The following is a 14,853-nucleotide window of genomic DNA, read 5'->3' on the forward strand; positions in this document are numbered from 1 at the left end:
CATGACATTTCATTTTAATGCATGCCAATTAGTGTAGCTTCAAAGCGACAATAAAGTTAGTCTAAGTTCTAAGAAAAGAAAGGAGGAGAAAATTAGAACAAATAAACAGTAACAGAGTTGGAAGGGACCTTGGAGGTCATCTAGTCCAACCCAGTGCTCACGCGGGAGACCTGAACTAGGGATTCAAAACACCGAACTGCAGACCTTTCTGATCCACCTAGTCAGTATTAATTGAATGAATGAATTATGAATGAATTGATTGAATTAAATGAATCCAAGGGTGAAAAGAGGCCAAATGGGAAAAGCCAAAGGCAGAAAGGAAGGAGGAAACAAGAGAAAAGAATTAGAAAGGGAAAAAAAAGAGGGAAGAAAGGAAGAGCGGATCAAGCAAAGGGGGAAAAATGAATGAACAGGAAGAAGGGAAGAAATAAAAAGTGAATTAAAAGAGGCAGATTAAAAGAAAGAAGAGCATTCCACGCACGCGGTGTATCTTCTCTCAGCCGCCGCCAGGGGGCACCACCGACGCCGGCGCTCTGCTCTTGCCGGAACGCGAGGCAAGGCGGCTCTGGTTCCAACCCGGAGCGGCGGGGAAGGTGCACCGCCTGTCCTTGCCCGCAGTCAGCAAGGGTGCCTTGAAGGGCTGCGGGGGAGGGGAGGGAGACGCGGCAATGGCTGCGCTGCCCGGTGAGTGCGAGCCGGGGGGGGGAGGCTGCTGGGGGGGGCAGGTTTCATGGACGGCGGGAACTAGCCGCCTTTGTGGGGGGCGGGGGGGATATTGGGCGTGGATAATGGGAGAAGCTTGGGGGGGGCGCAGGGTTTTTTTTTTCCACCCAACCCATTTTCCCAAACCGAGAATAGACAAGTTGCGCACTTAAAGGCCATCTAGTCCAACCCTGTTCGGGGCAGGGAGCCTCTTAAAAACCCATGCTTTTTAATTTGGCCACACTTGCAAAGCATGTGGACTTCAATTCCCAGAATTCTGGGAGTTGAAGTCCATACATCTTCCAAGTAACCAAGGTTGGATATCTAGGAGATAGTCCCAGTGGACAACCATTTAAATATGAGCCAGCCGTGTGCAGCAGCTGCCAAGAAAGCCAACACAGTTCTAGGCTGCATCAACAGAGGGATAGAATCAAGATCCCGTGAAGTGTTCATACCATTTTACAATGCCACACTTGGAATATCTTGCATCCAATTTTGGTCACCACGATGTAGAAAAGATGTGGAGACTCTAGAAAGAGTGCAGAGAAGAGCAACAAAGAGGATGAGGGGACTGGAGGCTAAAACATATGAAGAACGGTTGCAGGAACTGGGTATGTCTAGTTTGATGAAAAGAAGGACTAGGGGAGACATGATAGCAGTCTTCCAATATCTCAGGGGTTGCCACAAAGAAGAGGGAGTCAAACTATTCTCCAAAGCACCTGAGGGTGAACAGTCAAAGTTGTGATGGTCAAAGACTACCTGTGTCTAGTCTACCTGTTAAGCCTGACAGGGCAGGAGCTTCGAAGCTGCCACTGGGGGAAAAAACAGGCTTAGATCAGTAGTGGGATTCAAAAAAAATTGCTACCAGCTCTGTGGGCGTTGCTTGGTGGGCATGGCAGGGGAAGGATACTGCAATATCCCCATTTCTTCCTGATCAGCTGGGACTCAGGAGGCAGGGAATAGATGGGGACAGGGCCAGTCAGAGGTAGTATTTACCGGTTCTCCAAACTACCTAAAATCTCCACTACCGGTTCTCCAGAACTGGTCAGAACCTGCTGAATGCCACCTCTGGCTTAGATGCAGATTAACAGAGTTGGAAGGGACCTTGTAGGTCATCAAATCCAACTCCACGCCCAAGCAGGAGACCATACACCATTTCTGACAGATGACAATCCAATCTTTTCTTGAAAGCCTCCCGTGATGAAGCTCCTACAACTTCTGAAGGGAAACTGTTCCATTGGTTGATTGTTCTCATTGTCATAAAACCTCTCCTTATTTCCAAGTTGAATCTCTCCTTGTTCAGTTCCTGCAACCGTTCTTCAGATGTTTTAGCCTCCAGTCCCCTAATCATCTTGGTCGCTCTTCTCTGTACTTTTTCTAGAGTCTCAACATCTTTTTTATAGTGTGGTGACCAAACCTTGGTGCAGTATTCTAAGTGTGGACTTACTAAGGTTTTATAGAGTGGTATTAGTACCTCCCTTGATCTTGATTGTATCCCTCTGTTAATGCAACCTAGGATGGCATTGGCTTCCTTGTTCAGTGTAAGACGAAACTTCAAAAACATGTGTCTCCAAATATCTTGAATGTTCGGAAAGAACCTATCAGAAGGGCAAGACCTATTCAGTAGTCTGGGCCAAGTTGTAACCTGAGCCCTGAATTAGGAAACTGGAGACAGCGTCTTCCTTGGACAGGGAAAACAAGGCTGGATACACAAAAACAGAACCAGTTCGGCAACAAACGGTTATACCAACTTGCCTTTTGCGATTGACAGGACCTTATTGGTAAACTTATTCCTCCACGAACATAAAGAAAATTAGTATGTCCTCCAGCATTCTTGTTTTGCTGTCTTTCCCCTTTCTTGCTAGAGGACACACAAGGTTTCCATCAACAAAAAGTTGCGCAAACATTTAGGCCCTGGGTTGGTAGTGAGCCGGGGGGTTGGGGACCCCTGATTTAAACAGTATTAAAATCCCTATTAATATGTTGAAGTTGAAAAAGTGGAAGAATGGGGAAATGAATACGTCCCACAGCTTGGGGAAATTGCAAGAAAAGATCTTTATTTGGCAAATAGAAAATGGGGGTAGATTTAAGAAATGTCTCCTGTTGATACTTGGACCAGAATCTTTCAGGAGACAGGATTCTTAAGCAAAAGTGCTTTTCAACAAAAACTTTGCAGTCTTAAATATAAACGATTTGGCCAATAGCTTTTTTTTAAAAAAATCAGCTTTTCCCCTCTGGATTATTTTCTATTATTCTGTAAAACCAGTCACGAGAAAGGTGCAGGGGGATCCTTCTTATACAGGCAGTCCTTGACATGATTATAATTGAGACCAGAATTTCTGTTGCTAAGGAAGACGGTTGTTAAACGAGCTGCATTCAGTTTTACAATCTTTTTTTGTTACAGTCGCTAAGCAAATTGTTAAGTCAATTGTGTGCTTGTTTTAGTGAATGCAGCTTCTGTTCTGACCTTTGGGCATCCCGTCTCTGGATAAAAGCCTTGTTGCCAACCATGTTTAGATTTAGGTTTATTTGGATTTATATGCCGCCCTTCTCCCAAAGGACTCAGGGCGGCGTACAACATTAAAAACAAACATCACAAAAGTTAAAAAAAAGATTAAACCCATTTCCAAAAAGACCAAACCGATTTTTTTAAAAAAGAAAGAAACAGTACATTTAAAATAAATTAAAATTAACATTAACATTAACAGGCCAGGCCGGCTTGCTGGAAAAGCCAACTTTTTAGGGCGCGTCGGAAGGACCGGAGGTCGGGGATTATGCGGAGCTCCGGGGGCAGCTCATTCCATGTGTTAATTCCTGAATCTTTTCTCCCTCGCTAGCCTCCTATTATTGTAGCCCTTTTTTTCCACATCAACCTTTTATTTCTTTTTCAGTTTCTTCCGTGTTCCCGCGTGGCTTGTTCCTTCTGAGGTAAGTCTGCCTAAGTCAGTTCTGCAAAGAACCTTTTCCCCAAAACTGAACTGAGGTATGAAGGATGATGTTGGAGGCCTATAGACATTTTTTTGAGAGTATTTTGCCTTCAGTTACTGGTGGATCTGATTTTGCACCTTTGCACATCTTCGTGTGTGTGTGTGTGCCAATTTGCAGACTTGGAGACTTTGCTCACAATCACATAGGCGTTGAGAATCTGTCTGGACTCCTACAATGCGCTCTGCATGGGGCTGCCCTTGAAGAGCATTCAATTCATTCAATTCCTACCCTGTAGGTTTGTTGTGGAGGGATGCGGTGGCTCAGTGGCTAAGACACTGAGCTTGTCGATAAGAAAGGTCAGCAGTTTGGCAGTTCGAATCCCTAGCGCCGCATAACGGAGTGAGCTCCCGTTACTTGTCCCAGCTTCTGCCAACTTAGCAGTTCGAAAGCATGTAAAAATGCAAGTAGAAAAATAGGAACCACTTTTGGTGGGAAGGTAACAGCGTTCAGTGCACCTTCAGCATTTAGTCATGCTGGCCACATGACCATGGAGACGTCTTTGGACAGCGCTGGCTCTTCAGCTTTGAAATGGAGATGAGCAATGCCCCCTAGAGTCGGGAACAACTAGCACATATGTGCGAGGGGAACATTAACCTTTAGGTTTGTTGTGCGATCCGACTTTTAAGACTCTCTTAACTGTTGGCTGTTCTTTCAACAGGCCCATTGTGGGTTCCACCAGTTCTTCCCGCTTGCTGCATCAGACACCTTCAGCTGAGAGTACTGACAGGTATTCTCTGCTCCTGGAACACCTGATAATTACCTCTTCTGTTGATTTATTTACTTCCGAGCGGCACAGTGGCCTCGAGGTCTCATCTCACAATTAGGAGGCTGTGAGTTGGATCCTAGATAGTGGCAGATATTTCTCTCTCTGGGAGCAATGAGTAATTGTCTGCTGTGAACTCCATGTAGGTGTCAGGGAGGGCATCTGGCTAGTAAATGCTGGAGTTCCATTCAGTCGCTCCGACTCCACCTGGTGCATGGAATTATAGGGCTGTTAACAGGGCGGAAAATGATGTATTGACTCCAATTCTTATGCTGATCCAGTCAGAAGACTTTGCTTGGAGAAAGGGCCAATTCTTGCATGCAGGGAGAGGCTGTTCTAAAGAAGGCGGGGGGGATCACCAAACAGCACACAAAAAATTATGCAAGATTATAAAACATGCATAAATCATTAAAATCAAGTCTAAATAGAATTCAGAGAAGCAGGAATTTAAGGAAGAAGTTTAGGAAGAAGGGGGGAGAGATAAGGGGTAGAAATGGTGGGAAATAAAAAACAGACAAAAAACTTCATGGAGGTTGGCAGTGGTATAGGGAAAATTAAAAGGCGGGGGATGTGTCCCAACAAAAGGAAATAAAAAACAGACAAAATATCTTACGGAGGTTGACAGTGGCATAGGGAAAATTGAAGGGAGGGAGGGTTTACGCCCTAACAAAGGAAAATATAAAAGATTTCTTTGACGGCGGCTTGGGAAAAATTGAAGAGGGTGGACGTGTCAAAACAAAGAAAAGGGAGAAGACAGGAATAGAGAAGTGGGACGAAAGGTTTACTAGGAAAAAAAATCAGACGGTTAGAAATTGTTTTATGGGGAAAGACGAAGCTGAGATATGTGGTTTACTTCTAAACATGAACAATAAAATTGAGTTGCTAACTGATTGAATATGATAATGGGAGGATAATTAAATAAAGGTTAAAATATATGGAATATGGACAAATATGAAACTGCTATGGGGAGAACGTGAAGCAGAGGTTTGTGATTCACTTTTATACATGATAATTAAACTGAGTTGCTAATTGGTTGAATATGACAATGGAAGGACAATTAAGCAGGGGGGGAAGAGGAGGAGAGAAAGGAGGAGTGGAAAGGAGAGAGAGGAGACGGAGAGAGGAAGGGGAAGTAGAGAAGAGAAGGATGACGAGGTAGGGAGGGGGAGGAGAGAGGGAGAAGAAAGTGAGGGATAAGGTACAAATAGCGTGCATGGAAAGCAGAAGAGCCAATAATTGTTTTTGGGAGTGGATGGTAAGACGAATTGATGTAAACATTTAATAATACAATAGGATGTTGGCTAGGTAAGAGTATACATGTGGTTATATGTTATGAAAATGAAAATAAATAAAAAAACTTTATATAAAAAGAAATCTATGCGCAAGCTTATTTAATTAATCTGCAAATACGAAGCCCTGATGATCCATTTTTTCTCAGAGGCTTCATTCAGACAACGTCAGAGGCAGAACGTTGAGCTTTGGGTCGTTGGGCAGGGGACCCAAAGTAGCTTTTGAGAGTTCCAGGATTGGAGGCTTGTCAGGGAAGGGGTGCTCTGATTCAGGACCGTATATTTTGTGCTTGTAGTTCCGTCCAGGTGCAGGAGAAAAGCAGTGCCGTTGGTCAGAAGAAGCCGCAGCTTCCCAGCAGCCGAGGGGAATATGTTGTCACCAAGCTGGATGATTTGGTCAACTGGATCCGTCGAGTAAGTAGGAGCATCTAACCGGATGTGTTTTTTTCCCCGTTTGAAGAAGGTTCTCACCAAAAGCATCTCTGTGTTTGAAATGCATTCAATAACAGTTGTACCTGTTGTGGCCTGCCAGCGGCCAGCAGTTGACAGCAGATTCGGACAGTGAGGAGGTTGGGGAGGAACATGGGCCAGTCCTGGAGTCTGGGGAAGGCTTGGACGAGGGCTCTGTGTCGGAGGCAGAGAGGGGGTCAGGGCCGTCTGACAGTTATCAGCTGCCTTCAGAGTCGGATATCATTGGGGCAGAAGAACAGCTGGAGCCTGTTTCCAGTGTGCGCATGTTCAGAGTGGCCAGACGAAGGGAACAGCTAAAGAACAGGGGTTGACTTGGGAGTAAGGCCACAGATGGACGATGAATGGCCCCTCCCAGAGGAAATAAAAGAGGAGTGAAAGGGGAGTGGAGTTTGCAGGAGACCATTCGTTCGCTTAATAGATTTGTGACTTTCTGAGACTCCTTGCCAAGTTCTGCAGATATCGACCTGGCAGCTCTCTGCGTGGGAGGCAGAGAGGGGACCAGGGCCGTCTGACAGTTATCAACTGCCTTCAGAGTCAGACATCAGTCAGGCGGAAGAACAGCTGGAGCCTGTTCCCAGTGTGCGCATGCACAGAGTTGCCAGACGAAGGGAAGAGCTAAGGAACAGGGGTCGACTTGGGAGTAAGGCCACCCAAGGTTAGCCTGCAATCGAGGTCAGAGGCTTGTGGAAGGACGCCTGTGCTGTACATTCACCCCCTTCCCCTTTCCTTCCTCAGAGCTCCTTGTGGCCAATGACCTTCGGCTTGGCCTGTTGCGCCGTTGAGATGATGCACATGGCCTCTCCCCGCTACGACATGGACCGCTTTGGGGTGGTTTTCCGGGCCAGCCCCCGGCAAGCTGACGTCATGATTGTGGCTGGCACTTTGACCAATAAGATGGCCCCTGCCCTCCGGAAGGTATGACTGTGGTCTTTACTCAGCCCTTCAGGGAGGGAATGGAGTCACCCCTTGGGTCCTCACACCAACCGCCAAGCGTTGCAGGACTAACAGGGAGCAGCCGTACAAGTAGTCCTCGACTTACAACAGCCCATTTAGTGTCCATTCGACGTTACAACGGTACTGAAAAAAGTGCCTTTCACACTTAAGGCTGTTGCAGCTCCCCCTGGTCATGGGATCAAAATTCGGATATTTGGCTCACTGACTCACATTTATGACAGTTGCAGTGTGCCGGGGTCACCTGATCATCTTTTGCGACCTTGAGACGAGCAAAGTTCATGGAGAAGCCAGATTCACTTAGCGACCACGTTACTAACAGCAACTGCAGCAGTTCACTTAACAGTGGTGGCAAGAAAGGTCATAAAATGGGGCAAAACTGACTCAACAAATGTCTCACTTAGCGAAAGAAGTGTTGGGCTCAATTGTGGCCGTAAGTCGAGGACTCCCTGTGTGTATGTACCACAATTACAGCACTGGGGGGGTCATGTGATCGACATTTGCAACCTCCCCAGCTGGCTTACACCAAGCCAAAGTCAATGAAGGAAATTGGATTCGCTTAGCAACTGAGGTGATTAACAACCATGGGAAGGGAAGGTCATAAAATCAGATGTGACTCATTTAACAACCACCCTGCTTAACAACAGAAATTCTGATCCCAATTATGGTCATAAATTCGAGGCCTACCTGTAAAGCAGGGGTGTCCAAACTTGGCAACTTTAAGACTTGTGGACTTCAACTCCCAGAATTCCCCAGCCAGCAGAGCTCTGCTGGCTGGGGAATTCTGGGAGTTGAAGTCCACAAGTCTTAAAGTTGCCAACTTTGGACACCCCTGCTGTAAAGGATTAGACTCGATCTCACTGTCCCATGTCTTGGCTCAGGCCTAACAGAAAAAGCCCAGCTCAATCAGGTTTCCTCCCTCTGGACCTCTGCTTCTAATAATAATAATAATAATAATAAATATTTATTTCTTAGCCGCACCCTCTCCCGAAGGACTCGGGGCGGCGTACAACAAAACATAGGAAATAAATATATCGACATACATATAACAAAACATATACCAAGACATATATACGACATATACAACATATAAAAGTTCTGATCCTCCTTGGCATTTTTATTCTTCCCAAACCCGTAGGATATCCAAAAAAGAATGAGGCGAAAGGGCTCAGGCCTCTTTCTGTCTGTCTGCTTGGTTTTTCTGCCCTTCTGCCAAATGGTTGCCCTGTACCTGAACACACAGTGGGACCAAACTTGCCATGGGGGGGGGGGGGGACTAGCAAAATAAAACAACAACAACGAAATTGAGTTCAGAATGAAACAGATTTGTCTTGAGGCTGCTGTTGTGGCCCACCAGCCGAGCTGGCAGCAGATTCGGAGAGTGAGGAGGTTGGGGAGGAACATGGGCCGGTCCTGGAGTCTGGGGAAGGCTCTGATGAGGGTTCTGTGTGGGAGGCAGAGAAGGGGCCAGGGCCCTCTGACAGTTATCAGCTGCCTTCAGAGTCAGACATCAGTGAGGCAGACGAACAGCTGGAGCCTGTTCCCAGTGTGGGCATGTGCAGAGCTGCCAGAAGAAAGGAACAGCTAAAGAACAGCAGTCAACTTGGGAGTAAGGCCACAGCTGGATGATAAATGGCCCCTCCCAGAGGGAATGAAAGAGGAGAGAAAGGGGAGTGGAGTTTGCAGGAGACAATTAGTTCCCTTAATTGGTTCGTGACTCTCCGAGACTCCTTGCCAAGTTTTGCAGATATCGGCCTGGCAGCTCTCCAAGCCAGATAAGGTCTGTGACTGTAAATCCTCCCTTGAAAGTCTTTGCTGGATGTGAATGAGCAGAATTCACAGGACATTAATAAAAGGGGTTTTTGTCGGGACAAGGAGTTGGTTTCATGCTCTTGGGAAGCCTCAGTCAGAACAGAGAAAAAAAAAGCTAGAATAAATTTTCTCTATGATCCTTTGAGAGGGAGAATCGGATAGCGGCTCGTAATGTTGGCGCCTGCTGCATTCTAAACCAGGCACAGGACCTGCCCTTGGAGAATCTGATAAGCTTTTCGGCCTTATTACAGTCCCAGTGCTGGCTGATCTAAGGCAGCCCTGCTCTGCATGTCAAATCAAGTGCAAACCTTCACATTTCTTTCTTCGCAGGTTTATGACCAGATGCCCGAGCCACGTTACGTGGTATCCATGGGGAGGTAAGCTCTCACTCGGTATTTTATTATCCTCAGGACTGGCTCCATCCTTTGTTCGTTCTCTCATTTTTTGGGTTTTTTTTCTCCTCTGCACCACAGCTGCCTTTATGCAACACGAGTGACTGGGTTGTTATTCCTGCAGATCTTTTTAGACTTCTATACTGAAAATGAGAATTTTGGGGTCATTTAGGGAATAACAAGATTACAAATCGTCCCAGCCATTGCAAAGGAGATTGTTTTGGGGGGTTGGGGCCCCCGCTAGAATTGGAGGCTAAGAATGGCAGTTGAGGAGGTAGGGGGGAAGTCTATGCTACAGCAGAGAGATTTAGAGGCTTGAATAAAAAGGAAACTTGAGCGTGTGGATAAGGTCAATTTCCTTGGAATTTGTCCCAGAGCTGTCCCAGGGCTTATTCCAAACCCATGTGTCTGTCTACGTTAGTTTAAATCAGGAGGTCAGCTTCAGGGTTGACACAGTCCTCACAGGCCTGAAGGTAAAGGCAAAAGTTCCCCTAGCACATATGTGCTAGTCGTTCCCGACTCTAGAGGGCGGTGCGCATCTCCGTTTCAAAGCCGAAGAGCCAGCGCTGTCCGAAGACGTCTCCGTGGTCATGTGGTCGGCATGACTAAACGGCAAAGGCGCACAGAACGCTGTTACCTTCCCACCAAAGGTGGTTCCTATTTTTTTCTATTTGCATTTTTTATGTGCTTTCGAACTGCTAGGTTGGCAGAAGCTGGGACAAATAATGGGAGCTCACTCCGTTATGTGGCACTAGGGATTCGAACCGCCGAACTGCCGACCTTTTATGATCGACAAGCTCAGGGTTTTAGCCACCGCATCCCATCAGGAGTTACTTAGGGTTAAAACTAGACCCTTCAATCTTGATTCACTTACATGTGTCGTGCGAACAGTGTATCACTAGGGGCACTCCCTTGCACTTCCATTGACTGCTTTCAAGACAGTCCTGGTGGAATCATTTATTGTCATCGTCCCTGGCGTTTCAGGAAACATCTCCCTCATGGGACAGCTCCATCAACGGCAGCAGAAACAGACAAATCAAGCTGTACAGCCGTACCATTGTTTGGTAGTTTTTAGGGTCCCTAAATCCGGCCCACAGCTGTCATGAATTTAAGTTCGTGGTTGGCTTTACTTGCTGATTGGTATCAAATATAAATTGTGCATTAATAACTAGTAGGACCACACTTGGAATATTGTGTCCAGTTTTGGTCCCCTTGGTGCAAAAAAGATTGTGGAAAGAGTGCAGAGAAGAGCAACAAAGATGATGAGGGGACTGAAGACTCAAAACATATGAAGAACAGTTGCAGGAACTGGGTATGTCTAGTTTAATAGAAAGAAGGACTAGGAGAGACATGATAGCAGTCTTCCAATATCTCAGGGGTTGCCACAAAGAAGAGGGAGTCAAGCTATTCTCCAAAGCACCTGAGGGTAGAACAAGAAACAATGGGTGGAAACTAATCAAGGAGAGAAGCAACTTAGAACTGAGGAGAAACTTCCTGACAGTTAGAACAATTAATCAGTGGAACAGCTCGCCTTCAGGAGTTAAAAACTGGAGGTTTTTAAGAAGAGATTAAAACAGCCGTTTGTCCAGAATCATTTAGGAACTCCTGCTTGAGCAGGGTGTTGGACTAGAAGACCTCCCAGGTCCCTTTCAACTGTGTTATTCTGTAAAAATGAAAAGCCCCCAGGCTGTTGGATGACATGTTACAATGGTGGTACTCTCAAGTTCATTCCTGATGCTCTTCCTGTCACTTCCCACCCCTGATTGGCTCAATCTTGGTGATTATAAGATGTGTGGACTTCAACTCCCAAAATTCCTTTCTGTTCCTGGCAGCTGGGTTCTCCCAGAGCCAACAAGTCAAAAATGGTCTGTCTTCCAGAAGGAAACAGGCCTCCACTATTATAAAGGCTTGCTTTTCAAATGACAGTACTCGGTGGCTCCGTGGCTAAGGCACTGAGCTTGTCGATCAGAAAGGTTGGCAGTTCGGTGGTTCGAATCCCTAACGCCGCCTAATGGAGTGAGCTCCTGTTCCTTGTCCCATATTCTGCCAACCTAGCTGTTCGAAAGCACTTAAAAAATGCAAGTAGAAAAAGAGGGACCCCCCTTTGGTGGGAAGGTAACAGCATTCCGTGCGCCTTTAGCGTTGAGTCATGCCAGCCACATGACCACGGAGACGTCCTTGGACGGCGCTGGCTCTTCGGCTTTGAAACGGAGATGAGCATTGCCCCCTAGAGCCAGGAACAATTGGCACATGCGTGCGAGGGGAACCTTGACCTTTTACCTTTCAAATGATCCCAACACTGTCTTTATTTTTTTCAGCTGTGCCAATGGTGGAGGTTACTATCATTACTCATATTCCGTGGTGAGGGGCTGTGATCGGATCGTACCTGTGGACATCTATGTGCCAGGTAAAAAAAAAAAGCCATCAAGATGTCTCTTCCTAGCTCGTCTTTCCCAAACTGCATCCCCAGAAGGGAAGGTCATTTGGGTTCGGATAAATGAATCTGGACTTCACTTCAGTACTGGGCAAGGAATTCCAGAAAAAAACATTGGAAGCTATAATATAGAGTACCTGACTCTTTTCACATTTGTTATAGATCAGTGTTTCTCAACTATGGCAATTTGAAGATATCTGGACTTCAACTCCCAGAATTCCCCAGCCAGCTTGCTGGCTGGGGAATTCTGGGAGCTGAAGTCCAGATATCTTCAGATTGCCATGGTTGAGAAACATTGATAGAGGAAGCAAGCGAGTTTGCTGACTGGGGAATTCTGGGAGCTGAAGTCCAGATATCTTCAGATTGCCATGGTTGAGAAACATTGATAGAGGAAGCAAGCGAGTTTGCTGACTGGGGAATTCTGGGAGTTGAAGTCCAGATATCTTCAGATTGCCATGGTTGAGAAACATTGATAGAGGAAGCAAGCGAGTTTGCTGACTGGGGAATTCTGGGAGTTGAAGTCCAGATATCTTCAAATTGCCACAGTTGAGAAACACTGATACAGGGAAGCAAGTGAGTTGTCAGGAAGTTTTGTTACAACCAACATTTTTTTAAAAATGTAGACTGGTAGAGAAAGGTGGTCTTTACCCCCACTTTAACTTCCCCCCCTAGGAGTTTAGAGAATGTTATCATTGCTCTTTTGTCCCATTTGTGCTGCAAGATCCAGGTGACCAGTAGGTGGAAGCAAAGAGCTGGAATGGGCTAATATGCTGGGGTAGCAGAGGCTCCCAACCTCAGGGGGGCGTGGCCAGCTCGACATCCGTTTTAGGCCACGATGGCCTCCTGCAGCCCTCTGCCAGTGAAAACGGAGCTCGGCGGAGTCCTGCATGGCAGAGGCACCACAGGCTGGTGCGCCGCTGTTTTCAGGGCCTTCAGTTTTACACCCCTGGTCCAGAGGTGGTATTCAGCCGGTTCTCTCCGGTTTAAGTGAACCGGTAGCAGCGGCTGCAGGAGGCTCCACCCACCCGCCCAGATATAATGCGTGAGCACTGTGCATGCACAGAAGGAGGTGTGCATGCGTAGACATTTACGAACCGGTAGGGAAAGTATATGACTCCCACAGCTGCCCTGGTCTATACAGTTCCCAACCTTAGAGACTTTTCTACGTCTCTGAGTAATTTATGATGGCGAGCTGGATAAAGGGAGATCCCCTTGCTATGGCCTGGGAATTTTAAGATCCTCCCTCCATCTTTCTGAGATCAATGTTTCGCCTCTTGCAGGCTGCCCTCCTACTGCTGAGGCCCTCCTGTACGGGATCCTGCAGCTCCAGAGGAAGATTAAACGAGCGAAAGCTATCCAGATCTGGTATCGGAAATAACGGGTTTGTTTGCAAGCTGCTATGTTGAAAATGGCCGCCCTAACTGTAGCTGTAGCGCACACGTTAAACTGCTGTGTATAATAAACTTTGTCAATAAACTTATAATTATTGTATCTGGAGAAACGAGTTTGGCACTTTTGAGTGCTGTCTGCAAGGAATATCCATCCTTCCATTCCCCACCATCCAGTCAGAGCTGAAGAAGCTTCTCGGATGAGAAGCGAAACGTCTTCAAAGAAAAACGACGACAACCCATTTGGCCTCTGAAAAAAACACCTTTGAGTCTCTGGTAGAGTGTGTACTATTAAGCATCAACATCCCAATCAACATCTAAAAAGCCACACACACACGACACCATAAAAATACCACGCAGAGAACTGCCAAAAGTATACTCTCTGCTAGAGAGGATGGGCTCCAGTACGAGTCTAAAAGCTCGGAAGACAAAATCTCAGGTCCCAGTGACCAACCCAGACTGGATGCTGCAAATCAAGGATTGCCTATCGTCAGAGGTAGCATTCAGCCGGGTCGGACTGGTTCATCCGAACTTGTAGTGAAAGTCGCAGGTGGGCCTGCCCACCCACTCTAGCTCTATTCAGGCATGTTTTCAAGCCGCGCGCGCAATCAAAGTGCATGTGCAGAAGGCCAAATGTACGCCTGGACGGGGGCGCAGGTGAGTGAAGCGAGCAAGCTGCTCACATTTGCAAACTGATAGGGGAAGTGAATACGAACCCTGCCTATTATCCACATGTCTTGTCTCATTACCAGCCAGTTTCCGTCATATTAAGAATAACAATAATACAACACAATAATACAATAGTAGAGTTGGAAGGGACCTTGGAGGTCTTCTATTCCAACCCCCTGCGTAGGCAGGAAACCCTATACCATTTCAGACAAATGGCTATCCAACATCTTAAAGACTTCCAGTGTTGGGGCATTCACAACTTCTGGAGGCAACTTCTGTTCCACTGATTAATTGTTCTAACTGTCAGGAAGTTTCTCCTCAGTTCTAAGTTGCTTCTTTCCTAGATTAGTTTCCACCCATTGCTTCTTGTTCTGTCCTCAAGTGCCTTGGAGAATAGCTTGACTCCCTCTTCTTTGTGGCAACCCCTGAGATATTGGAACACTGCTATCATGTCTCCCCTAGTCCTTCTTTCTCTTAAGCTAGACATACCCAGTTCCTGCAACCGTTCCTCATATGTTTTAGTCTCCAGTCCCCTAATCATCTTTGTTGCTCTTCTCTGCACTCTTTCTAGAGTCTCCACATCTTTTTTACATCGTGGCGACCAGAACTGAATGCAGTATTCCAAGTGTGGCCTCACCAAGGCATTATAAAGTGGTATTAACCCTTCGCGTGATCTTGATTCTATCCCTCTGTTGATGCAGCCTAAAACTCTGTTGGCTTTTTTGGCAGCTGCTGCACACAGCTGGCTCCTATTTAAATGGTTGTCCACTAGAACTCCAAGATCCCTTTCACAGTTACTACTACTGAGCAAGGTATCATCTATACTGTACCTGTGCATTCTGTTTTTGTTGCCTAAATGTAGAACCTTACTCTTTTCACCATTGAATTTCATTTTATTAGATAGTGCCCAATGTTCAAGTTTGTCAAGATCCTTCTGTATCTTAAGCCTATCTTCTGGAGTGTTGGCTATTCCTGCCAGCTTGGTGTCATCTGC

The 14,853-nt window shown here is 46.3% G+C and overlaps 1 protein-coding gene across 1 annotated transcript; it reads left to right on the forward strand.

The window, feature by feature from the left end:
- Positions 1-563: 563 nt before the first annotated feature.
- Positions 564-13,303, forward strand: NDUFS7 (NADH:ubiquinone oxidoreductase core subunit S7). Its single transcript, XM_081938241.1, has 8 exons — positions 564-684; positions 3,594-3,630; positions 4,349-4,417; positions 6,039-6,156; positions 6,949-7,128; positions 9,307-9,353; positions 11,687-11,775; positions 13,083-13,303. The coding sequence occupies exons 1-8, from the start codon at positions 669-671 to the stop codon at positions 13,178-13,180; spliced, it is 654 nt and encodes a 217-aa protein (XP_081794367.1). The 5' UTR covers positions 564-668; the 3' UTR covers positions 13,181-13,303.
- Positions 13,304-14,853: the final 1,550 nt, after the last annotated feature.

Source organism: Natrix helvetica (assembly GCF_964273705.1).
Source record: "Natrix helvetica genome assembly, chromosome: 1".
Lineage (NCBI taxonomy): Eukaryota > Metazoa > Chordata > Lepidosauria > Squamata > Natricidae > Natrix > Natrix helvetica.